Source organism: Oreochromis aureus, linkage group 14 (genome assembly GCF_013358895.1).
Source record: "Oreochromis aureus strain Israel breed Guangdong linkage group 14, ZZ_aureus, whole genome shotgun sequence".
Lineage (NCBI taxonomy): Eukaryota > Metazoa > Chordata > Actinopteri > Cichliformes > Cichlidae > Oreochromis > Oreochromis aureus.
Window position 1 is genome coordinate 8,933,863 of NC_052955.1, and position 27,996 is coordinate 8,961,858.

The 27,996-nt window shown below is 37.5% G+C and overlaps 1 protein-coding gene across 1 annotated transcript; it reads right to left on the reverse strand.

Annotated features, from left to right (window-relative positions):
• Positions 1-19: 19 nt before the first annotated feature.
• On the reverse strand, positions 20-27,948 carry LOC116310859 (glutamate receptor ionotropic, kainate 1). Its single transcript, XM_039622594.1, has 15 exons — positions 27,650-27,948; positions 19,684-19,851; positions 19,325-19,582; positions 12,739-12,920; positions 12,155-12,208; positions 11,109-11,282; positions 10,568-10,711; positions 4,767-4,874; positions 3,772-3,885; positions 3,480-3,683; positions 3,164-3,387; positions 2,871-2,989; positions 1,748-1,965; positions 1,008-1,233; positions 20-908 (listed from the first exon to the last, which is right to left on the reverse strand). The coding sequence occupies exons 1-15, from the start codon at positions 27,738-27,740 to the stop codon at positions 619-621; spliced, it is 2,574 nt and encodes an 857-aa protein (XP_039478528.1). The 5' UTR covers positions 27,741-27,948; the 3' UTR covers positions 20-618.
• Between the last annotated feature and the right edge of the window lie 48 nt (positions 27,949-27,996).

The window sequence follows — 27,996 nt, forward strand, 5'->3', positions numbered from 1 at the left end:
TAAAGGATGTAATGTTCGCACATATTTTTAGTCATTTTGAAACAGCTCCAACGTGACAAAACTTATCCATGCAGTTCATAAACTTCATATGATACAAAAAAAGTACAGACATTAAGCAACTTAATGAATAAGATGTTGAGGGAGTACTCACTCATAAACTGTCAAATAAATCAACAAGTTTGTAAATGTGTCAAAGTTCCTGTGCGCTGTAAATATGAAAATAACAAACATGTCATAAGAGAATCAGTCATTACTGGAAAGATACCACTTACCATCACTTACCCATAACACCATGAAAATGACATTTCTTTCACACGGAGTAATGTTTAAAAAAAAAACAAAGAGCAAGGCCAAGATGGTCAAGAGTCACGATGTCAGAAGTCAACAACAATCTGTCATCATCATAAAAAGGGTTTCTAACCTATTCTTCCAATCGAGACTAAAATGTTTGTGTGCTCTACATAAAAACTACTGAAAACACAAAACTTTGCCTTAAAAACTTGTTTTGATTGTAACAATGCAGTTCGACACATTCAGACTTCAGTTTTTATTGGCCTAGTGATTGCTGTAGTCCTGGAACGACAACACAAATGTGTAGTATGGTCATAACAGTCTTTGTTAATACTTGTTGTGCCATTCGCACTGGCCGACGCTCACCTCCTCGATGTCCAAGTTTTTTCTGGATTTGTAAATAAACTCTCCAATTGCTACAAAAACTGAGAGAACTAGTCCAGCTGCCAATACAATAAAGATTCCCCCTATGTTCTCCACGCCCAGGGCACTAGCCTCTTTGCTATCCTCTTCTGGGCAGCCATTCCCTCTCCACCACTTCTCCTTCATCATGTGCAGCTTCCCTTCTTCTTGAAGCTGCAGGATTGCAATGGTGACCTTATCTCGGTAAGGGGAGCCTACAGCAGGAATTACAGTAACATAATGTTTAGGTTTCTGAGAGGGAGCATGGTTATTAATGGTTATTATTGAAATTATTATATAGTCATCCATCTTACCAATTGGGGTTCCAACACCATAGCCCTTTGAATCTATCAAGCCTCCGATCTGTGTGAGGTTGCAGTTGCGCTGGCTGATGTACTCGATGCTGGTCGACTCCATCAAGAGGGCATAATCTGTAGTGAGGACTCTTTGAATCCCTTCACGGTTGTTTTTCACTAATGCTGTGTTTTTCCTGCTGCTCATGAAAGCCCACATTTTCTCATAAGTAGAGATTTTAGATTTCTGTTGAATCAAAATCAACATTTGTGGTTTATTAAAACCACGGTCAAAACTACAAGGACCAAAACGACATTTTAGACAAAAGAAAGCATCTTTACGCCTTTGGCGCCTGCTTCTAATATTTAAAATGAAACCATATTTGCAGGGTATCTGTTGACTGGTGCCATCTCCTGCTGTGCATCAGAGCACAAATCTCCTCAAGTTCATTCAATTTTCACCATAGATTTAGATAAACTGCTGGATCTGCTGCAGGCAAAATAATAAATCCTTCAAATCTTTATGGAACAGTCTCCCACAGGTTCTTGTTAAACTGATACATGGGGAAATTTCCAAGACACTAACCTTTAACCCTCCTCTATTTCCAAACTAAATAAATTTTATACCAGCCAGTCAGGCTGCACATGACTGAAGACTGTTGGCTTAAGGGTAAAACTTGCCAGGCTAATTAAAATCAAAAGCAGTATTCTTATTTGCATTCCTTCCCTACAATTGTCCTGTAAAACAAAAAGATGGTTACCTTAAAAAAGGTCATGGTGGAGCCATCTCTTACGGCACCGTACTCTATTTTGGTTTGCTTGGCCAAATCATCTGCAGAGTCAATCGGTGAGTCCATTCTTTCCACAGTGAGGAAGGCGGCCAAGTTGGCAGTGTATGAAGAGATAATGATCAGGGTAAAGAACCACCATATCCCACCAACTATCCTTGTAGAGAGAGCCTTAGGCATCAGTTCAGATCCTATCAGATAAGATTACAAGTCACATTATTGATTTATAATTAAATACAGTTACAATACAAGGTTTATGGCAAAGATGCCCTAAATTAATCGGTAATGACCAAAATATTTTTTTTAATGTTTCCGTAAGGGTTAATCCATTTTCAAATTTGCTGTTTTACAAAAAAGCAGGAAAAATAGTAACGCACATTATTTATTTATTTTTAATTAAGATCCCAAATTACTGTTATTTTCTTACATCCCTTAACAGAAAAAAATGCTTCAGTGGTTGAATGTTATTCTGGATTAATTAGCCAGTGTGCCGGCTCATGTTTGGTTATAAAAACACAAATTCAGTTTGTTATTTTCATAATTTGTGTTTTTTTTTTAATATGTTTCTAAAATATTTGTGTTTCCTTGTTTTTATGACAGGTCATCTGATAAATTTGTTAAGCACTATATATGATGAGACCATCACATCTACATGATACTTAACCCTTTAATGCATAGTGGTCACCACAGTGGACAGCTATTCAAAGGCTGTTTTCTTGTATTTGTGTCAGTGTTGATAGTATACTTGCACATAAACCACTACACTGGACACTGATGTGTCACTCCATGTTATATTTGCTATAGTTCATATATATATATGTTGTTATATTGTCATCTTTTAAAAAAAAAACAGATTTTTGTTATTTTATAGTTTTTAAAAAGTGTATATTATTTATTCGTGTGTCAAATTCATAAGTCAAAACGTCTGTTGTCCAGCTAAGTGGGCATGTAACAAACTCCTTGAAAAGTACATGTTTAAAAAATGAAGTTCAAAAATCTTTTTTTCATGCCTAAAGATGAATACTTTAAAGGAATGATTAAATGTGCTTTACCAAAGGAAAACTTCTGCCCGCATAAAAAGATAATAAAGGAATACCTTGCTGCATAAGTGCGCCGACTCCAAACCAGACACTGTTTATTAGAGTGAAATTGTTTTCAACCACATCCGAGTCTGGGTTGCAGGGGTGAGGGTTGTACCACTCATAGGGAGTAAACCTAAAGGTTATGAATGAAAAAAATCATCAGTTAAAATTAATAAGTGACTATTGGCCTGTTACAGACTGAAAGTCAAAATGTTAAACTGAAATTTTGCCTTTACATAAACAGTGTTGCTTAAAAGTAAAAGCAACTATAATAAGTTCACATCAGTTAGCACTTTTTTTTCTTTACCTGGCAATAACAAAAAGCACACAGCTGACACCAAGGCATGCCAACAACACATACATCCAGATATCAGGAGAGAGTGGGTTAAGGAAGGAGAAGACTCCTGGATTTGTGCCGTTGGGTTTGTGGTAGAGGATGCTGATACCCAGCGTCATGAATGGCTTCGAGAAATCAATAACCTTTTCCCTGACATATGTAATAGTGAGAGGGGCCACAGCAAGGTCAGCCACCTGGTAAAGAGCAAAATCACCGTCAGCTGCAGACACTGTGATGCATTTGAACATCTTCTCTCTTACAGTAAGACTGACTGATCAGTACTCACATGATCAATGAGTTCCCGCACCATGCCGTTCCACTCCCCTTTGTCGTTCTGAGCTCCATATTTGCCATCTGACACCAACTTTACTTCATAAGAGAAGCCCAAAATGTTAGAGAGCTCTTTGAGCAGGTCGAGACAGTAACCCTCAAAGCGGTCATTTCCATAAAGCGGCTTGTCAGATTTCTTATACATGACGTAAGGATTTTCCTGGTGAAAGACAGAAAGGTTTCAGTGGATTATATAATACAAATACATTTGAAATCAAATGCTCACTAGCAATGATGTCTGTTCATACCAGAATAGTAGTGACAATAAGGGTCCTATTGGCCATTGAGTCTGTTACATTTGTGGATGAGTCCTTGTTAATTTCTGTTAAATTAAGGCCTGTTTGGGAGTTCCACACGCCAATCTGTAACAAATAAAATATCCAAATAACCACACTGGCTGGACATTAAATAGTTACTACTTGGGTAACCTTCACACAATTGAGGAAAATAAGGTAAAGACGGGAAAAGAAAGCAGTAACAAGTAGAAAAGTTAATATGAAAAACACAGACAGGGAAAAAAAGGAAAGGCTCACAAAATGTTATGAAACTTGAAATGCCAGTAGAGAAATGTACACCATTTCTAAGAACCACCAGTACCTGAACCTTTTTATTTTTTAATGAAAAGGGGTAACATCACAAAGGTATAGTAAATTAGTAGGTGTCAATATTCCTTTAGTCTGCCGTGGCAGCTAAAGTACAGACCTTTTTCCACACTTTATTCAAGCGGTTGTTGCCCGTGTTTGTCTTGCAAAAATAATAAAGAGAAAGCATTTTAATCACAGATGACAGAAGGGGGAATAATTCCTCTGTTAGTAGTTTTTACTCCCAACTGTGTCAACCAGGGTTTAAAGTCTTTGCAGTGATGATAGCATGAACAGGTAACAGCTTCTTAATGACCTGCCAAAACTGAGAGTAGCATTGTCACTGTGATTAGAGGAACACACTTACAAGCTTGAAGAGACAGCTACAAGTTATTTTGAGAGAGCAGTGTGTCAAAACAGTTCAAAAAGTTACTTTTTAAATACATAATTAGGACACCACATTTCAAGATTTATGTAGTCTTAATTAAATTGGTCTATACATTGTTTTAAAGACAAGTCATCTTTCTGCATATTTGTGGGAAAATACAGTTAACAGCTCTGTTTGTCTATACTCATTAATGATACTCAGCTCTGCTTTAATGTGTATTAACAAAATAACAATAACATGTATTAACGGTATAAACATGGGTTAGACACTTCACCTTCTCCAAGCCGTCCTCCTTTAGGCTGATGACATCTAAATCAAATTCTTTCCTCAGACCGTCTGTCTTGTTTATAATTATTTGTCCTGTCAAGCCGTTCCACTGTGCCTGTTTCAGAAAACACAAGCAAAGACCCCCTCAGGTTTTTTTCTTGTTTTTTTCTTTCCTTTTTTTCATCATATCCATGAATGCAAAACAAAGCAGGAGCCTGGAAAAAATGAAAACAATTTTTAAACATGAATAATTGATGAGTACTTCATTAAGCAAAGAAGACTGACTTGGCTAACTGCATCACAATGGACGTTTTTGCATTGGCTAGATCCTCAATGGAAATATTAAATTTCTCCAAGTCTGTAACACAGGGGATGGTGATGTAAATGGAGCAGGCAGGCATGCCCTCTGTCTGCGAGGAGAGCAGCGGGTGGGCAGCAGTGCTCAGATATATTTGAAATCAGTTGATAATGAAGTTAGCTCAGTTGAATTACAGTCAGGTTAAATCTGTTACAGAGAGCACAGGGAAAGTAGCTTTGTATCTGCACTGGCAGAGAAAGCTAAGAAGTCAATTTCTTTATGGAAAGATGCGACATGAAAACATCAATAGACCTCTTCAGTGCATCCCTATAACGTCTATGACATTGTCTTTCATGACATTCTAACTGTAAAGTTGGAAAAAATGATAATTATTGTCAGTTGACCCCTAAATAAAATGCTCATACAGTAGTGTGCAAAAGTCTTGACTCACCCTTCATTTATTTATATTTGCTAGGAAAACGGGAAACAGGTGCAGCAAATTATTGAAATGTGTGTGTGTCTGTACAACTTTAACAAGCTTGAAACTCGGTGTTTTGGTTTGACCACCTTTAGTCTTCAACACAACCTGAAATCTGTTTGGCAAGCTTTTTACTTACACTAGCTTTACTTTGTAGTCTTTGGGAATAGTTCTCGAGGCTTCTTGAAGCACATTCAAATGCACAGGAATCATTATCATTATCTTTACACACTGTGTTATCATTTTTCACAGATTCATCTAAAGAAATGTTAATTGGAAAATTATGTATTACAATATCCTTTTTATGCTTAAAAGATTCATAGGTGACTTAAAAACAAAAAAAACATACAAAGGTACAAGGACCAGAAAGAAAATGAATAAAAAAGCAGCCAATGAAAAACTTCAGAAAGCCTGGAGAACTATTGTTCAAGAGCACTTGATAACAAAGCCTGGCTCCTTGGAGGCAAAATATACAGAAATGAGGGTGGTGCAGGACTTTCTCACAGTACCAGTGCGTTTTGATCCAAAACGTAAAACAAAGCCAGATTTCTAAATGACAACGCTACATCACATTTAAATGTAAGAAAAAAATGTCAACTTCGGGGGAAAAAAAGCATGCCACAATGCTGGAAAATAATATATAATATGTAATATTACAGTTAGGTTTCAATATAATGTTGCTTTTTTTTTTTTAAAGCAATGTTGAAAGCAGCCACAAACATCAAACATGGGAAATAACATATGGTATTCAGGAGATGAACAGTGTGGTTTGTGTATTTTTAAAGAATTGGTTCATCTTAATATTTGTTTACTCTAAGAGCAAGACACTGTGGTATTGGAGTGACACCGAGGACATGCCGTCCAGCAAAAAATGCATGTCAGAGAATTCGGGATGGGGGGTTGGAGGGTACAATGGTACAACTTTGTATGTCATGGTTGAAATCAATAAAACAAAGTTGGAATAAAAATGCATGTCAAAATGTTTTTATAGCACTTGCATACAGATTTTAGAAAATACAGTGTCATGCTAGTATTAAATACTGCAAAATATTCCACTAAAATCTCTTCTGCTAGAAATAGCATACAGGTGAATTTAGAGATGCAAAACAACATTGAGCCTTTGACTTTGATCATCGCAGAGCCTTTACACAGACATCAGTCTATTTTTTTAAAGTGAAAAATATTCCATTCAGTCGACTGGAACCAAAGCAAATTTAGCTTGAGCCATTAGTACACGCAACGAGCAATAAACAAAACAAGATTAAGAAAGAATTTAATCCAATGTCATCATTCTGAAGCAGTATGATGAAATTGATTTTGCAGAGGATAGTATTCCATGTCAGGAATCACACATAAACTTAAGATTTCAGATTAAACTTGATCACGTCATGAGAAACATCAGTTTCTTTAATACATATAGAAGGTTAGAGGGTATCATTCAATGAAACTCCCCTTTGATATGTCTGCTTTCCACAGTGTCGTCACTCGCATCTGTGAGATCTGCTGACCCCTCAGTCCAGATTTATTCTTTTGATTAATTCTCCTTTTTAAGTCCTCACCAATCAGATTTTCTCTCTCTTGACAATGTGTTTCCACGACTGCAGTTTACATTCAGTTATTTTGTTGGACAAGGACACAATTTTTTTGTAGTTTAAACTAAAGTGTATACATACAGCCATTTTTATAGATAATACCCCTATCTATAAAAAAAATATATATAGTTACATATATTTAAATATTAGGGCTGTTTTTAATCCTTGAATGAAAACCCTTTGTAGTCAGTGACCATCTTAAGCCTACACCGCATGGTGTCTGAATCTGAGCAGAGAATATAGCCCATTATACTTCAATCACATCATCAATAAACACTGCTGGCCTGGTTCCACTTGCCTCTACCATGTCTCCATATTTTTCCCATCATCCTTCCTGGTACAAGTTAATCTTGGTTTCATCTGTCCAGATATTTTTCTGTGAGATGTTTACTGGTTAGATGATTAGATGTTTACTGGTTACACTCATGTTCTTGAGTGTAACCAGGGGTTTGCAGCCTTTGTCTTGAAATAATAACGGGCCTCACCTAACCATGAAACTGGTTGTTGGTTAATTGTCCAAAGTATTTTAAGCCTCTGAATCTGTGTATGAAAATGTTTCTAATTCTGCAAAACTTTTATCCAAACCCTCTGAATTAAAGCGGAAAGTCTGGGCTTTAATCACAGCTGTTCAACTGATTTAAAGTCTATGATGGTGTAGAGAGGCAAAACAACTCTTTGTCCAAGAAGTGGACCTATTTTTTATATATGTAAGATAACGATAAGGATGCTTTCAGATGGAAGAATCCAGAAGAAACCAAAAGTCTGAACCACTGCCACCATTAAAAACCCATCACCACATGTGAGGGAACAGTGAGAAAAAACAATATTTTCTTTTTTTCCACATCATTACTGTATCTAAAATCAGATCCAAGCACATTCATCTGTATGCGTTCAAAGTGCCCTAATATTCTTGAACAGTTAGTTCTTCATAAAACTTAACTTTCCCCATTAAATGTGTGGCACAGCACCGAGTCTTGCAGGCAGATTTGTCAGTTTACCTTTCCACCCCCACAAGAGCAGAGTGTAGGCTGAGCTACTGAACAGCACTTAGTGTCTTGCTCAAGGGCCCATCATCTAATGCTGTTAAGTTATAGTTCTTAATTTAGAATACATTTTAAAAAAGACCTTACTAATATGTTAACATATTTTCAATATAGTTTCTACATATGTTAAACTTTTCCACCATTAAACTTTTATATCAGCATGTACACATGTTAACTTTCTAAATGGTGTGTTTATTTGTGAATGTGTTTTTCACCATGCAGGCAGCTACTCGTTTCTTTAAGGTAACCAATTTGTCTTGTAGAAGCTTGGAAATTACTTGCTATAAATGATTCAGCTCCGCATACATCACGTCTGGTTTGATTACTGTCAGAGTTACATAATTATTGTGTGGTAATGCATCATGGACTAAATCAGAGTGCCTCTCATACAAGCAGTAACAGGAATAAGGAGAGGCATAATGGGAAGTCTATTGTAAGCTGAAGACATCATTTCTTTTGAATTTTCCAAATACTCGGTTTAAGCTTTCTCCAGATAAGCACACTACTGTCAGCTCCACCAGACACATAGTCAGTATATTACTTTGCAGCGCAGAACTTATGTTTGATAATAAGATGAGAGTTATGAGCAAAATATGATGGATGTACAGTATTTACCAACCAGCTTCCCTCAGTTCCCTGTAAGATTGTATTTTGTGGATTTGCTAAGTGTTTCCATTAATGACTAATTTAAAAGCTAAACTTAGTACAAAAAGTAAGGACATTTATGTTCGGTCGATTATTTCTTTGTTGTAACAGTGCTTCCTGGCAATAAATCTTATACTGCTAGAAAGTCTGTTTACAGTATTTTCCATTAAATTGTGTCACATTTGCAAGGAAAATGCATTTGTGAGTTGAGCAGCAGAGCTGAGCATGTGGGTTGCACCCATGAAAAACTTGCCAAATCCTCTTTATCCAACCATATAGGATTTATTGCCAACACAAATTTCCTTACTTTTTCTGCTAAGTTTCTATCAATTCATTCACCCAGCCATTAAGCCTAATGCCCAGACCATCTTTTCACCATCCACAACCTGTATATTCCCCTCTCCTTCCCAGGTGTTCCCAGGTCAGCTGGGAAACAATCTCCCCAGCATGTCCTGGAGCTTCCCTGCGTCTTTTTTTGGTTGGATATGCCCAGAAACCCTCGCTTAGGATGCGTACAATTCCTGAATCACCTCCGCTCTCTCTTTTGTAAGAAGAGAGCAGCTTTACTCCGAGTACCTCCCAAATGACCAAGGTCCTCAAACTACCTTCAAGGATGAGCTTCAAGGATGAGCCAGACACCCTTCAGAGGAAGCTCAGTTCTGCTACTTGTATCTCCAGTTTTATTCTTTCAATCACTTACCCAAGTTCACAACCATAGCCGAGGACCCTAGTAGCTAAGATTTACCAGTAAATTGAAAATCTATATAGTATGGCAGTAAAAATATTGGCTGGTAGTGTGTTGTATGCATAATTTGCTGTAAATGGGAGAATAGTAAAAAGAAAGTACTGGAATGACACTTTTAAATTAAAGCACTGTACTAAAAAAACTATGTTCATTTTAGGATGTTTGGGGGTTTTTTGTGTGTAGAAGAAAGAATATTACAGTGGCAGTCATCAGTCGACAAGAAAATTACATTTGATATCTCTTTGTTTTTATGTAAAAATACTTTTCTCAAGCCTAATTACAGACAATATCTTTAAAGACCATACAGCTAAAAGTCTCATTCATTTACACTCTGCTGTCTGGGTTATTTGGCTTTGCTTGTTTCTGTCAATATTCTGTCCTCACTTACAACAAGAAGAGCTCATTGGTTAAAGAAACATCTAATTAGAGAGTGCAATAACAAGAAAGCTTATTAAAGTGAGATGAATATATCTTGACACAGATGAAAAAGTCTGCTTCCACAGCAGGGAGCATGTTTTTTTCAACCTGTCAGGCTTTGCTGAGTGTTTGTCTCATTGTGTTTCTGTTTAATCTGCTGTTAGATAAACAATTCATGCAGAAATATTTTTCATGTTCAACAGAGCAAGAAGCATGCTACATGATCCTTAGCATGAGTCTTCAGTTATTATCATTTCAGCATTATTATTAGCTCACGAGGAGGTGTCTCAAATCTACATTGTCTTTACCTGCTTTCATAAACATTCACACAAGGAGCAGCATTTCTCCATGGGCAGCTCTAATCTTTACAAGACTACCAACATGTGATGCATGACGTCAATCACCATGTCTTGAAAAAATTATTTTCAATATAATCATCACACACTCGTTGCTCATTCACCAGATCTAATCTCCTAACTCTATTGTTTCTGCTCTTGCACAAAAGCAAGTGGCACAGAGGCAGCGGGCTATGAAAAGGACAGATGAATGGATGGAGTGCTGGGTGTCACACATTCATAAGGCAGACTCACGTCTTTGAGCATGCTCATGAAGCGTGATCCAAAGCGCCAGGGTTTGTGTCGGTGGCACTGAAGGGAGCTGACAGTGATTTGAGAGGTGCGTTGCGAGGCAGCAGCCACCATGTAGACGGCGTCGTACATCAGAGCCGCTTCAGTCTGAAAGAGAAATGTGGCCATCATCCTCTGTTACTGGGGACTGCAAATCACATGTCGTCCAGTTATCACACCAGGGCTGTCTATGTACATAAACAGCAGCATTTCATTTCTGCAAGCACACTCAAAGGTACAGCAGCAGTTTTAGAAAATTCACAAAATTTCTGTATTTTCACCCAAGTGTATGCAATGAGAGCTGGCGAAAACGTTTTAAAGATCTCATGCAGTGTTCCAAATAAAGCTTGAGTAGATACATTTACATGTCTGACTTTTTATTACATTGTTATTTGAAAGTGGAGTAAAGAGAGTGGAGAAAAAGTTAACAAAATGTCTGTTTTCATGTGCCGATTCGAAAGTTTCTATCGATAATACAGAAAGCATTAGGTAAAACTAGGCTTACTGTCATCATCCCCTCCATCATTCCAGTCTCAGCTTTGGAGGGTGCCTGCAGTCGCTCCATGGCCCATCTCTCGACCACCGAAGCCACGTGAGGATTGTCTATGTTTAGCAATCTGAACCCCGTCATGTTGACCCCGCTATAGCGGTACGGCTCCAAATCAAGGGCAAACAGGTCCTAAGGGGATTGACATGACATGACATAATCTTCTTCTTTCTGCGGCGATCATCATGCCTCTGCTTGTCCTCCTTCACTACATCAATTAACCTTCTTTGTGGTCTTCCTCTTTTGCCTGGCAGCTCCATCTTGTACATCCTGTGTCCAATATATCTACTATCCCTACTGTGCACATGTTCGAAATCATCTCAGCCTTGACTCTCTAATTCCAAACTGCTCAACTTGAGCTGTCCCTCTGATGTACTCACTTCTAGTCTTGTCCATCCTCGTCACTCCCAATGAAAATCTTAACATCTTCAACAGTGCATCAATTTCCAAATACATCTTAGCAGATTTCACTACCACTCTTGCTGCTGTCCTTCTGTCACAGATCAATGCCAAAAACCGTCTCCACCCTGCCTGCACGCTCCTCTTGACCTCCCCTGCGCACTGTCAGTAGCTTTGGATGGTTGACCCAGGTGTTTCTACTCCTCCACCATATTTACTCCTTGCATCTTAGCTGTTAAACCTACCTGTCTGTCAGTTACACACATTCGGTCTTGCTTCTACTGACTTTCGCTCCTAATGTCAATATGAGACCAAGATATAGATGTTAACTAAAGAGAAAGGGTAAACCGACACTTGATTAAAACAGTCGAACAACAAGAGTACAAGGTAATAACATGGAATTATGCCAAGGGCGCTGAAAGCACCCAGCAGCCTTATTATAAAACAAACCACAGATGTGCAGGCTCATCAGCATAACTCAGTTGTGTAGCATAAAAACAGACTTAGGACAGGACAGCAGTGTGTAGTTATGTGGCATCATGTTTCAAGAATCACAATTATTATGATCAGAAAAAGAGTTTTTTTGTAAAAGATTTGTCTCTTACCAGTGTGGTGAAGAAAAAGTGGTAATATTCAGTCATCATTCCCATGGACAGAATCTAAACAGGGAGAAAGAAAGTGTTTGAGAGTTTTCCCTTTAACGGTACAGTGGAGGTTTGTTCCAGCCACGATAAATAATCTTCTCTTCCGCCTAAGACCAACCAACCATACCCACAACCGCAGCGAGCGGCAAATTATTTATTCCATCCATTTCCTGAATTGTCTCATATTTCTTTGGCTCACATTAACAACTATGCGAGTGAGTATATGTCACAATTTTCTCCTGTTAGTGAAGTGTCTTCAATTAATCTTCCGAGCAGCTGTTGGTTCTAAATGTGTACGTCTGGCCCAGAAATAGGCTCTGCTTGGATTTGGTAATGAACACAGGATTTCTGAAGGGGATAGAAGTGCACTAATCTTGCACGTAGTGAATATTAAACCAACAGCAATTCAGAAAAGAGATTTAGAGGCTTTTTTTTCCATTGAAGAAAGAAAATCCACATTGCATATCTGATCAAATTTTCACTTTATGTGTGGAGTGGCTGAACCCTCAGTGGCCCACAAACTGGAAGAAGTGCATGTTATTCACCTGCTTGAGAACATCAGCTGATGTTTGGTAAGAGCAGTCAAAGATGACATAGAACTCCTTCCCTTTCTTCATTTCCTTCAGCAGGGGGCGGGCATCTTTACTCCCTGTGGGCAGCTGCCGGATCTTTATTTTAATGCTGTATCTGGATGGAGCTTTGATCAACTCTTGCAGACGAATCAGGCCTCGAATCAAAAGACAAGGAGGCAATTATTAAACACAACAGTCCCCTTTTTAATGGAAACCTCCCACCTGAAGCAATTTAACTGTACAAGTTTACTTATATGATGTAAAGAAAAACTAAAATTCCTCATCCAAGGACAAAGCTACCAAGCCAAATTCAATAAAATTGTGTGGAGATGTTTGGACATTTGCAGATGAGGGATAGAGGATATGCAAATGATACTGAAGATGTTAAAGCCATTCAAAAGAGGAAGACCACAGAGAAGATTTATGGATGCAATAAAGGATGAAATGTAGAGTGTTGGTGTGACAGAAGAGGATGCTAGGAATAGGATGAGATGGAGGAAGAAGGAAGATGATTTGCTGTGGAGACCCAAAAGGGAGCAGCCGAAAGAAGATGATGAAGAAGAAGGCAAAGGATGAAGCCACACAATTTTGGTTCAAATTCAATTCAGTTCACTTCCATTATATTTATTCACCACAACAGCTGCCTCAATGCGCTTAAAATCCAGATAATTCTCTTTAAAACTGCAAAATAAGAAATTGGCGTTGATTGAGGTCACTGCATTTTCTCCTGCTTCGTATTACAGCACCTCTCATTTATTTTTAGGGCCCTTTTATATGAAATGAAGCAAAGCACAAAAAAGCAAACCTTGTTTAAAGAAATCCATCATGTCAACATTTCTCTGGTGTCATGTCGTAGGAGCAGCAAGAATTTAACATTTAATCATTTAATCTGATTATTTTGCATCCCACCACAACATTTGGCAGCTAATGGCAGCTATTATTTATAAAACAAATATTTATTTTATTTTGACTGGAATGTGGATTTTTTGTTTTTTAAAAGCATCTTTTAACAACAAGCTGCCACATCTGCACTTTCACTGCTTCCTTCCTCAGTGTTTTCAACGCCCAGGGTTCTTCAAACTATGGGAATGCTACTTAAAGAGGTATAATCCCGTCTTCTTCAAAAACAGAGAAGAAATAACATTTTTTTCAACATCAGCAATAAAACATTGTTTCGTTTGTTTCTGTTTGCTTACTATAATTTGCCAGAAGATTAAATTTATGCCTAGTCTGGCTAATACTGCAGTTCCACAAAGTGACCAGGAGGGGTCACATACCTAAAATAAGTGATTGCTACATATACTAGCCTGATACCTAGTGGCCAGACACCCTGATAACCAGAGCCCTTGAGAATTTGGGGGTCACGTGGGTCATGTAGCCTTAAATTGGTTCCCGCAAGTACAATCATTTGTATCATTTGCAACAGGAAATGCTTTTTAAAAATCTATTATTAATATTCAAATGCTATAAAGCAGCAGTATGCAAATCATTTAACACTAGTGTAAATGCCATAAAGAAATATGAATTATACAACTATGATCTGCCCATATTATTGAAAACATTTTTAGAGGCTTTTGTGCCACAGTTTGTGTCTCCTCCGGGATTTGAAGGGATGTTTTACTACTTAGGGTATAAATCACGTCACACTGCACTAAGGACGTTTTCTTTTATAGACATGACTGGAGGTCGGAATTACTTTTAAGTAGAGGTGGGCGGACTGCTCCAAATATCAATAGTATGGATACAAACACTAGTATTGGTATCGGATCGATACAAGCACGATTGGATCGATACTTTGCTTTTCTCCTTCAAGTTCAGTATGTAGCCTACTGAACTGTGTTAATTTTTTCTTTGGAAAAATAAACCTCAAACATGCATTATGAAAAATGTCCGAACCTTTTGTGGTCTTTAGAGACAGAAAAATTTACATTCCAGGTCTCCAAAAACTCAGTTTCAAAACACATGAAAAGCTGAAAGGTGTGTTCTGTTGTGTTAACTAATTATTGTGGAAAGTAAAAATCACAGTGGTATAGTGGTGATTAAAATTTGTTCAGAATTTGCAAATTGAGAATTCATCTCATAAATCATGGTACACTACTCTCCCCCCATTAGCTGCCTGAATAACCAATACTGGCCCTGTATTTACTTGGTATTGGATCATACCAAATGTTGTAGTGTGGCACAGCACTACTGTGAATGAGGGAAAGTGTGAATGTTGAATGTTGTTGTTGAAACGTCTAGGCAAGTATATACACATGTTAAATGACAAGATATACATGTTCAAATAACACAAGACTTCAGGTTTTTATTTCTATAGATTCTATAGAGATTTCTTCATAATTGAAACAATAAGAAAAAGTAGTCTGAAGTCTTGTAATCGTTATGAAGCCATAATTTTAAATACAATAACACATTAAGTTTTGTACAAAGTATCAATATCGTCATACCACCTTGAATTTTACTTGGTATGGGATCGGAAAGGAAATTACTGGTATCGCACATCACTGGGCTCTTTATGTGTTCTGTGCCCTCTAGGGGTCACATTGCGAATTTACAAGCATAAATTAACGAAGCTAGCATCAGCATGAAAAAAAACAAAACATTTTCCTGCAGATATTTTCAAACAAAAACAACTAGAAATTGTCTCTTGCAATTCTATAGCGGGAATATATAGGTGATGTAAGCATTTTGGTCATTAGTGTTTGGAGTTTACTTTTCTTTAGACATCATTAGCATAAACTAGCTTCCCCCGCGTTGGATCTTCTTGTGTCGGGAAAACGATTTTTTTTTTTAGCCACGCGTAAGGAAACGGTGGGAGTTTGCTAGTTGTGATAATGTTTTATCATTTTCCACTGAGGTAGGACAACAGAATTCAAACACTGCATTGCCATCTTATGAACTACCAGACCTTTTAATGGACCTGCTTGCTAACCAGAATAGGTGCTCCACTCTGCCTTACCTGTTCTCCAGGTAAGAAAGCTGCTCCTTTAGTTTTCTGCATATTTTTTTCCTTGACAGAGTACACTATGTGTCGCTTATGGAGATGGAGAGTGGATTTGGTCTGTGCCAGCCTGTCGTACTTGTTTGGCAGCAGTTACAAGCAGACAGTACGATGTTATATCTTTTGTCAGTTGTCTGTTTGATTAGTATTAAAGGCTAATTGTCAATGGATTGCTGTGTTGCATACTTGCAACTAAACTTGGCAATTCGTTATAACGTATAGTGAAGTTTCAGTGTCAATCAGTAATTCCCAAAGTTTTGTACCCAAAGTGATTTGCAAAAATATTTTTAATTTCACGTGTGATATTTTAGTTGTTTTAAATTAGATCTTTTAAAAAGTCAAAACATATTTGCAATTTATAAAATGTAAATAACTGTAAGAACTTTATAATTTATAGTTTGATTTTACATTTCTGTTAAATATTTAAAAAAAGAAAAGAAAAAAGAAACACCTAACAAAGCCATGGTATTTTAAATAATTACACCATATTCTGCATTTTCTGCTCTGTTTTGATCCTGGACTTGTTTTATATCTTGTCATAAAGGACTAAAATAGCTTTCAGGTGTTTGAAATAAAGCTGTTAATGATACTAACAAAAATATATAATAGTGGAATGATCCGAGTTGTGACAAAAGGTTTGGGTGGGCCACAGAAGATTTCGGATTTTTGAAGTGGGCCATGATGCTTTTGGAGGCAAGTTTTAGGCACAGATAGTAGAATTTTCCATGAGGTTAAAGTATAGGACAACTGCATATATATGATGGTATATTTTATAGCTTTCACTTGGGTAATGCTATCCATTTTCAGAAAATGTTTAAAAATGAAGAAAATGCTTGTCTCAGTTTCCCACCTGTAACGATAAATGGAAAACTGAGCAAAAAGAGGATGAATTAAAATCTGTTTTATTTACATTAATAGAAAATGATGAAAAGCAGATCATCAGAATATAAAAATCCTTAAAGATGAGAAGCATAAACAGTTGCTGAAATACATTTTCATCCACTATATAATTAGTCACTGAAGTCTTTGCAGCCTTTAAGTCTTAAAGCTTGAATCTGTTTAAATTTATATGGTTTTCACCTAAAGCTGTAAAATAACCCAACCTACAGAAAACATACCAAAAATCAGAACTTCAGCATCATTTAAAAGCAACAATGAATCACATTTAACAACAGAAACAACAAATCAGGACACTGAGCAGTATGCACCACTGACACTTAAAGTGCACTCTTAATGGTGAATACTGCATTTTTTCTTAAGTGGCAGCTGCTTGTTAGAGCTGGTAAACTTTATACATTTGAATGTGATACATAGGAAGTGTACTTAAGTATTAAACTGCCAGATTTAAAAGGAACATGGAAATTGTGTGGCTCTGTGGTACACAAGGTAAAAGCAGTGAAGTTAAAATTAATACAAATACATTCTGTTTTAAACAAGACTGTTTTTGTATTTTCATAATTTCCAGCTTTAACATTTAAAAAGGACTAAGGCCCTGAATTAAAGGTTTAAGCACCTTGCATTTTCAGACCTTAGTGACACAACTTGTAGCCAGTATTTCAGCTGTAGAGGTTTTTTTGTAGCAGTCCTTCAGCTCATGTTTGGGGGGATTTTTCCCCATTCTTATTGTTCAAAGGCTTTCAATCTTAAGAGTGCTTGCATGTACTGCTATTTTGTGGTATCCATATGTTTTTGATAACACTGCAGAGTCCATGGCAAAATCTTCATCTTGTTAATTTTCAGGTGTGTTTAGGATCTTGGTGTTGAACCTAGTCTTGTATTATTTACACAGATTTAGCTGCTGTTTAATTGAATCCAGTCTTCTGCCTCAAAGTTAAGCTTTCCCTTTTCCACTGGCTGCAAGACGAGCACAAAGCATCACCAATCCATCCCTGTGCTCACCAGCTGGAGATGTATTGTTTTCATGAAACCATTGTTCTTTTTTTTTTTTCCTCCAAGCACATTTTGTTTTGTTGTGGCCAAAAACAGTTTATGTAAATGGATCGTGTGGACTGACGGAGTTTAGCTTAAAGACAGAAGGTTTACTGTAATGTGAGGACATGATGGCTCTTGAGGGTCATATTTGTGCAGGTGTTGCTGCACAGAAGGTGCCCCAACTATGGTTTAACCAGTGAACCAGCTACAAGTAGTTGAGTTTTGCACAGACTCTGCTGGAGATTCATTTATATGATGAATGCATGTCGTACCTTGGAGACCTGGTTGTTGTAGGTGCTGCTAAACAGAAGGCCAGTGTAGAACTTTGAATTTCTGAGCACAACCACGTTATAGGTTCTGCACCCTGATTTTAAATAATGTAGCATGCATTATTGCCACCCTGTTTGTTGATGTAGGCATTGACACTGTCCTCTGTTTGGTTCACAGGTTTAGCTTTCTGGTTTTGTCCAATTTAAAACTGGAATAATCCCAAGAAAGTCATTCTGTATTATTTTTCACAACAAGCATGGAGGTGATGAGTTGCACTATATGCACAGCAATGAATATATCAACAAATGCTGTTTGTTGATGGACTGATGGTGGCACTTTTGCCCAAACCCAACACTGTCCCCCCCAGACTATATATTTCTTAAGGGCATTTTCCATCACCTTCAGTCTTTATTTACCTTTCAAGCAATCATGGAAGAGATCAATTGGAAAGTTTTCTGGTGCTTTAAATCTCAAATCTTCTGTTCCTATTAATGAAGAGAACGGTACCTGAAAATGCTCGGTTCTAGCTTCTTTTAGTCTTTTCTTACATGGTGGGAAAATTATTTGAACTCACAGAGTGCTAGAAAACTGCTTAGTGGAGCTCATGGCTACTGATTATTAGGATCTGAGGATTCAGAATAATCAGAAATACATTTGTGTCACATGGTAATTGTTAAGAAGCCATAGCCCTAACATCTCAAGGTCTTAACCTTTTGTAAAGTAGCACAAAATGAAAATGCTACAAATAAAACGGCTGTCTTTCTGAAACTCCCAAAAAGAAAGCTTTATCTTTAACTTGATGTCATTTGAAGGTCTGATCATCTTCTCCTCTCATAACTACTCACAGTAACAGGACCATGACATATTCTAGCACAGCTAGCCAGGTTAAAAGAGCGTACATCGCAGTTGCATTGAAAACTCTTGATTTAGAATCATCATAACTACTCGTGCATTATCCTCACTTCTTAGTTCTGTCTTATATTTGCTTCTTCCTGTTTATTTAGGATTGATTTTGTCTCACCATCTGTTGGGACTGACTTCTGTTTCCAGGAGCACAAGCCTCAAAAAGCATATTATGTCTTTTCTTTGTAGTTGTCTCTCTAAAAGTTTTAGTGCATGTGCAGGGCACATTGACTCATCTATAAATAGCTTCAAGAAGGTAATTTAACAGGGTTGCTAAGGCAAAGACTTGCAGGAGCTGTAGTTCCTATTTCAACAAAAATGGATCATAATCAGCGTATTAAAATTTGGGCTTTGTCTTTGTTTTTAGCAGCCGAGTGTAGAGTGCGGTTGCCACTTTATACGTATGACGAACAGTTGCAATGTGTTGTATCATTTATTCCCATCTTAACTTACCAGTTGCGTCCTCGTAGACCACAGTGACCGTCTTCCACTTGTAGAATTGCACTATGTCCAACACAGCTCTGCTTATAGAGGCATATTCAGGATAGAGGTTAATGTAGAAGCTGTCTTTGTTGTCCACTGATGGGTGTTTCCAGCGTGTCTGGATGTGAGGGACTTCCAGGGCATTACAGATAGACTGGACCGCGCTGACCGATGAGCTGTGAGAGGGTCCAAAAACAGCACCGACGCCCAGCGCCAACTGGTCACAGGCTGAAGTAATCAAACAGAAAGTGGGAAGAAAAGAAAATCTCAACAAAAATCTCTTACTGATTCTCAAGTGGGGTTTCAAAATTAAATGACAAGATCTTTACCTCTTCTTGAAGCCTCAAAACTGTCGAATAAGTTTATTCTCTGGATGTCATAGGTCAGCGTGGTGTTTGGCATTAAGGTCCGGTTCCTGTTTATGTTAGTTACGGCAAATTTAAAGGCCAGTTCTTCAACACTAATGGGCTCATTTTCAAGAGTCTCAAAGATGCCCCCTGCAAGGAGAAAAAAGTGGAAGGAGTTTGACCCAGCTCAGATCAAAGCAGAAAAGTTATCGATCAGTTGGCTTCTCTCGGTATAGATATTCACACAGTGTCTTTTTAAAGATTGAAGGTTACCACAGCTGAATTGTAATAGTTGCATAATACGGCCCCGTTTCCTTTGTACTTCTGTCACATAATGCTGCTAAGGGACCCAGTTGAAATGACAGGATTTAATATTATTCAAATTAAAAGTTGAACTCTCCTGGCTTCAGCCTGTTACAGAGCCTGAATTTCACAAGCTGTCACAATAGCTTTTATGAAAGCTTTGCCATTTGTTCAGTTCATTTTCGCATAAAGGATAACAGATTAAACATTTAGCACGTTAACATATTATCAGGGGAAACATTTCAGCCATCCCTTATTCTCTTATGCATTTACACATTTTTCAATTAGGGAAAAAAAAACATTCCAAATCAAAAGACAGTCATACATATTAATCTTGTTTTGTAGTTTTGTCTCCTTTGCAACTTACTGCTACTGGAAACAGTCATCATACCTAACATATCAAGCCACCAGCTTGTGATTTACAGATCATTTATTCAAGCCAAAAAATGTGATGTGACTTACTGTGAAAGGGGTAAAGGTGCCAAAGCACCCGTGCTCTGAAAAGCTAAACTTTATCACTTGTTTTAGAGTCTATAAATTTCTTTACTTAAAGTAACATGACTTTAATTATCATCCTTTTGCATCTGTGTTTAACTACTTGAAGATACAGTAATGAAGATGTTTCCTCAGAGTTTCCCTGCATCTGTGGTTTTGTAAGTACTGTGAAATGCTTTTCTGGTGCTAGATATTTTTTGACAACTTTGGGCTAATTAAGTACAAGTACAAGCCATTTTATTGTCATGTGCACGTGTCAGTAACCACAGTGGGTTTGTGCTGTACAGTGAAATTAGGTTCCTTTCACACAGCAGTTATAGAAATATTTAATATGATACATACCATAAAATGAGAAGTATAATAAGATAAAATAAAGAAATAAGGAACAGAATTAAGCTGGGGTTTTACTCTAAATTGCAAAGTCACTCTAAAAATGGCAGCACCAGGATAACATACAAGGCCACAAAGCTAACCTCTGTGAGGTCACTGTACATGGAAAGCTTCATCATTGTCTCTGCATGAAACGCTTTAACAGAAGGAATATTCCCAGAAGCTAACTGTAGTTGCTGTAAACATAACACTGTTTATGTGTCTATATCATAAGACTGAACATGTTTCAATTACTATTCATTTAGTATTAGTAAATGTCCCTCATAGTCAAGAGGACAATTTTTAGAGGAAAATTAGGCTTTATCGGGCATTTTGTAAATTCTTTTCTAGTTTTTAATATTACATTTACAACTTCGTAACAATATTTAGGAGCCCAAGGTAACAAAAACAAAATGATTTTACAAGCATGAAAAAGGGGGAGAAGTTATTTAAAATGTATTAGTAGTTAGTATTTATCAAACCTAACTGTTTTGAATTCAGGAATATGATATTCAAAATACTATAAAGATACACTTAGTGCAGAAGTTCTCATTTAATCAATTATTTAAGTTATTCATTTCAATTAATAGGCTTTTTGAAAGGCACCACGTCTCTGTACAGTCTGACTTGTTCTTATGAAGCACTGGTCATCACCTTTAAGATGAGATTTAAAAGTGGCTTTAAAGGTAAATTCAGTCACTTTTAGCCACAGTAGGTGTTTGTGCCAGTGCCACAGATGACGACGAGGAGGAGGGGGTTATTTCAGAGTTGAGAAGATCTTACTGAAAAACATCCAAGTCTTAATCCATCCTGCTGCTCCAGAAAGATGGCGGGTCTAGCATGCCACAGCTGGCAATAAAGACATATATGACTCCAGCCAGGCACATGCAGTCTTTTACATTTGTTACATAAAACGCAGCTTAAAAACTATTGGGATTAAAGCCAGAAAAAATACTGGATCGTCGCTACCTGCGTGCAGACAGACGCGTGTGAGATTCAGTGTGCTTATCCCTGCCGAAAATTCCCCTGCTCATTCGATTCACTGAAGCCTTTCAAATGTAAATAATTTAACATCTGGGCCTTCAGTGATAGGATTTCTCATCTAATATATTCAGGGTTAAATGTTTGTTCCTATTGCATTGCACTTCACAAGTGTCAACAGACTCTGGTCCAGTGCTGAATGCTGTGGGTAAGCAAGTTGCTTTCAACTTTGACATATTTTTAACTAACAAAACAAAGACTACAATAATGCATTTTTGAAAGCTCTGTCTTTTTCAAATATGTTAATCAGCCATTATACTAACAATGATCACAAATTATAGATCCCATTTAGATGGTGCAAGTGTTTGCACATGACCCCGCTTCAACACTGAGGCTACAGATGGCAATAGGTCACTGCACTCTCAAACAGTCTTTGAAGAATTGCCTGTGAAATTGTGATTGATTTGGAAGTAGAAAAGGCCTTTAAAAAGCTCCCCCTGAGACCTTGATTGTGAATGACCTTTTTCTTTGGTGTTGCATAGCCTCAAACCCCAAACTGAGAGAGCCTTGTCTGGACTCCCTGGTCACTAAAAGCATGCTTGAAAGTGCCAATCCTAATTATGGTTACCAAGCCTCAGTGAGCAGCTGCTGGGACCTGTTAAAGTCCTTAATTCACTCCACTGAAATATAAAATTCTCAGCCACAGATACGTCAGTCAGTTTATAAATTTGAAGAGGAAGTGGATTCTATTTCACTGTCTTTGGTGCCCCTTTTCCTTTTAAGGTGCTTTTTTTTTTTTTTTAAGGTAATAGAATAGGAAATGCACACGAGTACTGACCAGCTGGATCCTGAGGTTTGTTTGCTTAAAGTGCAGAGGCTGCAGCAAATGTCACAGGCTTTATTAAGGATTCAGCAGCATCACAACATCATCGTCATCATCCTCAGTGATGGAGATTTTTTTTCATTCTTTAACAAGGCTGTGAAAATGGATCATCCCATTTCTGAGAGAGTTAAAAATAGCTGCTGCTCTTAAGATTTGCTGATTTATATGATTTGCAGTTGACTTCTAATTTTATACATAATCACTTTTTCATTCACATCTAAGAGCTCAAAATGTAATGACATGTTCTTTATGCATTTCCACCTAACAAAGGTCTTTTTAAGACTTAAGACTTAAAGACTATGAAAATGAAAAAGCTTCACTGATATGTTAAAAGCTGACAAATAAAACAAACCTATTAGCAGCTCGACTAGTATTTGATAAATACCATTTTTTTTAAATGAGCTGTAGGAATGAAATCTTTATTGCCAACACAATAAAAATATATATATGAATAAATATCTATTTTATTATGCTTGTGCGCATTAATTTCCTCTTTGAAGCTTGGGGGCAGTGAAATAAAACTGCTTAACCTTCCCTTCATTTCACCTTGAAATAATGCCTTAAAATTTGTTTAAAGAATAACAAATTACTTAATTTCATGAGAAAAACCTAATTTGAGGAAGGCTAGTGACTGCCAGTGGTCAGTATCATTAGATAACTACTGAAAAATACAAACTACCACCAGCTTCTCTAAGGTGGTTTCACTCTGCAGGATAATCCTCATCTTTCTCTTAGCTAGCTATTCGCACGAATATGCTAAGGTTCCAGTAACACAGGCCTAGAGACTAGTCTGCGATCCTCTGGGAACCATGAGTCACCAGGGAAAAATATGTATTCCCCAACCAGTTGGAAAGTGGTTGCTGGCTGTCAAGGTGAAATTGGTCACAAAGAGGTGGCAGGGCTGCACTGAAAAACCTACTTCTGATTCTTTTGGCAGATGGCCCTAGCCATAGTTTGTAAGGAAGATGCTAACTGCTCACCATGGAGTAGTAATTCAGTGAAAAAGGCGCACTGTTTGCCTTCAAAGCAAAAGGACTAAGCGATAAGTAGGTAAACTTTAAACTAAATTAAACTCCATTTCTGGTTTGTGTTGCACTTTTTACCACCACGAAGAGTAGTTGGCAAGCAATGCGTCTCCAAGCAAGGCGACATCTTGCATCAAAACAATGGGTGACAACGACAATCTAATGGAGACAAAAGCACTGACTGGTGTTCACATAGTGACAGCCAGCAAGCTCTACCACCCACTCGTCAACCCATCAGAGAAAACACATTCTAGCCACTCTCTCATAGGCCCGTGTGACTGAGGCCTTAAGGTCGGCTGTAGTTACCCGTTATCATTCCCCAAACCACCATCAACCATCCTGACAACTGAAGTGAAGAGCAGATCTCAGTTTACTTTTTTTTTGTTTTGTTTTTTTAATTAGCTGAAGTATATATTTGATTGAAAATTCAGTCCAGCCTTTTTAATTAAGATCTCACAAACACTGTGTATATCACCAGAAAATAATTGAAGTTTGCGTCGTCCAAGGCTCTAACAGCTGGTGTCAAGTGAAGATTCAGTGCTTCTTTTGTCTTTTTAGGAAGACATTATTAAAGTTGTATATATAGTCGAGGAATCGTCTGAAAGATGTGGAAATCAGAAAAGCTTTGAATGCTTGTCGGTGCAATAGACAATGACGCATCTGTTCCTTTGTTTGGTGGAAAATCTTTACCACAGCCTCAGATCAAAACAAAGCATCAAATTGGAGTCCAGCTGATATAGAAACTGATGTTTGAGTTTGTGTTTTATAAAAACATGTACCCTTTAACACACAGCAACAGTGATATACATATTTTCCATTAACTACTAATTGTATATTAAAATGGTTAAAGATCAGGATCTTTTTGCTTTTGCAGCAGACATATACAAGCCTTTAGACCATGCTGTGTGTTTGTTTGGCTCAGTGTATCTTTATAGTATTTTGAATATCTACATTTCATAACTTCAAACCAGTAATGTCAGCAAGTTCTCAAATATAATATTGATAAATTGGAAGACAAATAAGTGTTTGTTTGCAGATGACACATGAATCAATGGTCCCTCTCAACAGGTTAACAGATGATGGGACAAGAAAGGATAATTTATACTTTTGTAATTACAAGTTGGAATCAAGATGAGATTAAACATCAGAGCAGAAATCACCAGAAAATTTTCCTTCTGAAATTGTGAAGGGACACTTGTGAGTCATGAGAGTTAAAAAAAAAAAAAAGAAACGACCTATGAATAGTTACCATTAATTTGTGTACGATATAATTTTCAGGATCACTGAGCTTCCGTCTCATCCTTAATAGGCCAGACAGTGGTTTGGGGTAATGCATGCTAGGAGGTCACAAAAACAAAAGATTCTGCTTATGCTGCAGGCAGAAACCCTTAGGCTGATCCTTTTTATAGGCTTCCTCACTTCAGTGCAGGCAGCAAGAAAAATAACAGGTTCAGGTTCTGGCAACAGGATTGACTTGATTTTAATCCAGAAAACCGCTGACATTGAGACAGTGTCCTTCAAATAATTATTTTAATCCATTTTTTGTATTTTGTTTTGTGACCGTGCAATAATCACATGAAGGAGAGTCTTTTAGGGGAGAGGAACACAATGACGTAGTGTTGTGCTTTCTTCCTTCTCCCCATCCTGGGCCAGTTCCCAAAGAGACCTCCCGCCCCCACCCCAACAACACCACCAGCACCACTCCAACCTGGAGCTATGCCAGACTGTGAATGAATGAGAAGGTCCTCACAGCCTACTATGTTTGTTTGATGTAGAGCACTGAGGTTTCTCTGTTTATGTGAAAGATGCTTGGGATTCACTAGGAAAACATTCAAAATGAATAAAAATATAAGTAATCTTCTTAATACAGCTAGAGTAATACTCTGGTGCCACATTTCTTATCACATGGACTGAACTATAAATACACAAATGAAATATAATGTATCAGAAAGTAATAATTAAGTATGCAAGCAAGAGGAGAAAAAGAAATTTAACAAAAGGGAAAGTAAACAGAAGGCCCAGCTACAAGCTGTTAATTCTGTGTTGAATCTGTGCTCTCCCCAGTGATGAGATTTGGTCACTGCCTAAGTACCATATTTGGGGAAGAGACTTAATGCATAAAGAAGATTAGAGTTAGTTGTTTAAGGGCTTGGAGCACAAGATTTACCATTATTACCAACCCCAGTGAAAAAAGTGGGAGCCAGTCACAATCTGATGCAGACGCTAGCCAAGACGGAGAAATGTTAATTGAGCCAAGCCACGCACCATATGGGAGGGATTATGATGTGTGTGGGTCATGAAGAGAATGACAAAGATTAGGTGGCCTTTGAGAGTGATAGATGATTGAGAGAGATTAACAATATAGAGCACAGATCGGGACTGTTGAAACCAGGAAGTCACACCGGCTTCTTAGCCTTTTAAAGTTATGCAACGCCACATTTATTATATTCTTTTAAAAATTTGAATATATATTCAAATTCAAAGTTGCTGCAGGCATTAAGTAAAACGACGAGTCCTTAGGGCTAAATTTTAAAAGCCATTTTTGTGATGCAATCTTCTAACCCATGTGAATAACCAATGGGAGAAGAGCAAAGAGCCCGAAAGTATTAATTTGCAGCAAACACCGGCTCATTGTTCCAAAGTTACATCAGAGATCAAAGGGGGGATACTGAAGCAAGAGCTCTGTTTGTTTAATTACAGGCACAGAGGGAAATTGAAATTACTCTTCTTGTCAACCCTCAAAGGCTTAACAGACAGCTTTGGACTCAGATCCACATTCACAGATGTCACTGGCCATCAGTGCACACAAAGCTTAAAAAACCTTTGAGTATGAAAGGGTAGGGAGAAGCCAAATATATATATATAAAAAAAAAGTTTTGCCGAACCTGCCCACTCTTTATTCTTTAGTGATGTATCAGTTTCACAATGCTGTGTGCCAAGGAGAACATTATGCCAACAGTACATGCTTTCAGATGTAGCAGTAGGCCAACTTAATCACCCGTCTCTCCTTCTGTTCTTTGCTGTCAACATGGAAGGAACAGAGAGAGAAAGAGAGACTTGGCTATTGGTCAACCAAAGTGGATTAACATAATTTTGATAAAAATGCACTTTGTTCATTTGAATAACCTACAGCTCTGTCTGCAGTCCCCTCCCTTGGAGTAAGAAAAAAAAATACAGTAATAAAAATTATAAGGTTATTGCACAAACATCACAGCAGATGAATAAAGTTGAATATGTCTTTTTTTTGACAATGCTTTGTGCTATGTGCATGCTAGGCAACTTAGTGGACGATAGTTACGTGATGGCAAGACGCAACAACAACTGCACATTCAAAATTTGCACCTAAAAACAACATATATGATGTGCCTCGATCGCATTTGGCTCTATGGTATTTAACAGTAACTTGTGGTCGAGGGCACCAGGATTCAAAAGTGATTCAACTACAGTAACTGAGATATACATTTGCAATGAACAGACGTCATTTCACGAATCTTGGCTGTAATTGAATTTGCCTTCTTTGTTCTTTTAAAAGAAATGAAACAACATGCTGCACTAGCACTGAGAGAGATTAAAAATGCCTTGCATTACGAGAAACCACAAAACTGTATTTATACATTTTATTCATTCATTTAATTATTTAGATGCCATTCTATAGGGAAAATGCATTTTAACAATTCCAATCAGTGTTGCACAGAAATTATTGCACATTTTTCAAGGCTCTAGTTTGAAATCCTTGATACATAATATTTTTTACCCCAGTGGGAAATGAGTTGCAACCCAGACTGCATAATAACTGGGTCAGCTATGGAAAAAGCTGATGAGTGCAGTGGCAGCCAATATGTTAACAGTTTATTATATAAATATTTATGACATGGACACTTTTACCACTTACCAATTCTCAGGACTTGCTGCGAAGTGAGCCAAAACTCTGCCATAAAGTACAGCAGCGAAAATAACAGTCCCTTCCTTTTCACCATGGTCATTCCTCCAGAGCTATGGCAAATTTATTTTTCTTTTTTCCCCTCAGTAATTCATGCTGATAACCTGCCAGTCCTTGTATCCGTAACGAAAATAAACTGGCATCCGACCCATATCCATCCCTCACACATTGTGGTGAGAAAAAGAAACAACACAACCACACACTCCACTTGAAGTTGTCACTGATCAAAAGATTTGATCAGATTTTTCCATTCTAGGATCCTTTGTATGGCTGTAAGGTTTTGTTTCCCATATTCACTG

Excerpts from the sequence above, each read along its gene's own strand:
- LOC116310859 (XM_039622594.1), bottom strand. The coding sequence starts at position 27,740 with ATGACCATGGTGAAAAGGAAGGGACTGTTATTTTCGCTGCTGTACTTT. Across the intron at positions 12,921-19,324 it reads GGTCTACGAGGACGCAACTG|GCCTGATTCGTCTGCAAGAG; the intron begins GTAAGTTAAGAT and ends TTTTGATTCGAG. Across the intron at positions 3,886-4,766 it reads AGGAGGACGGCTTGGAGAAG|ATTGGCGTGTGGAACTCCCA; the intron begins GTGAAGTGTCTA and ends TATTTGTTACAG.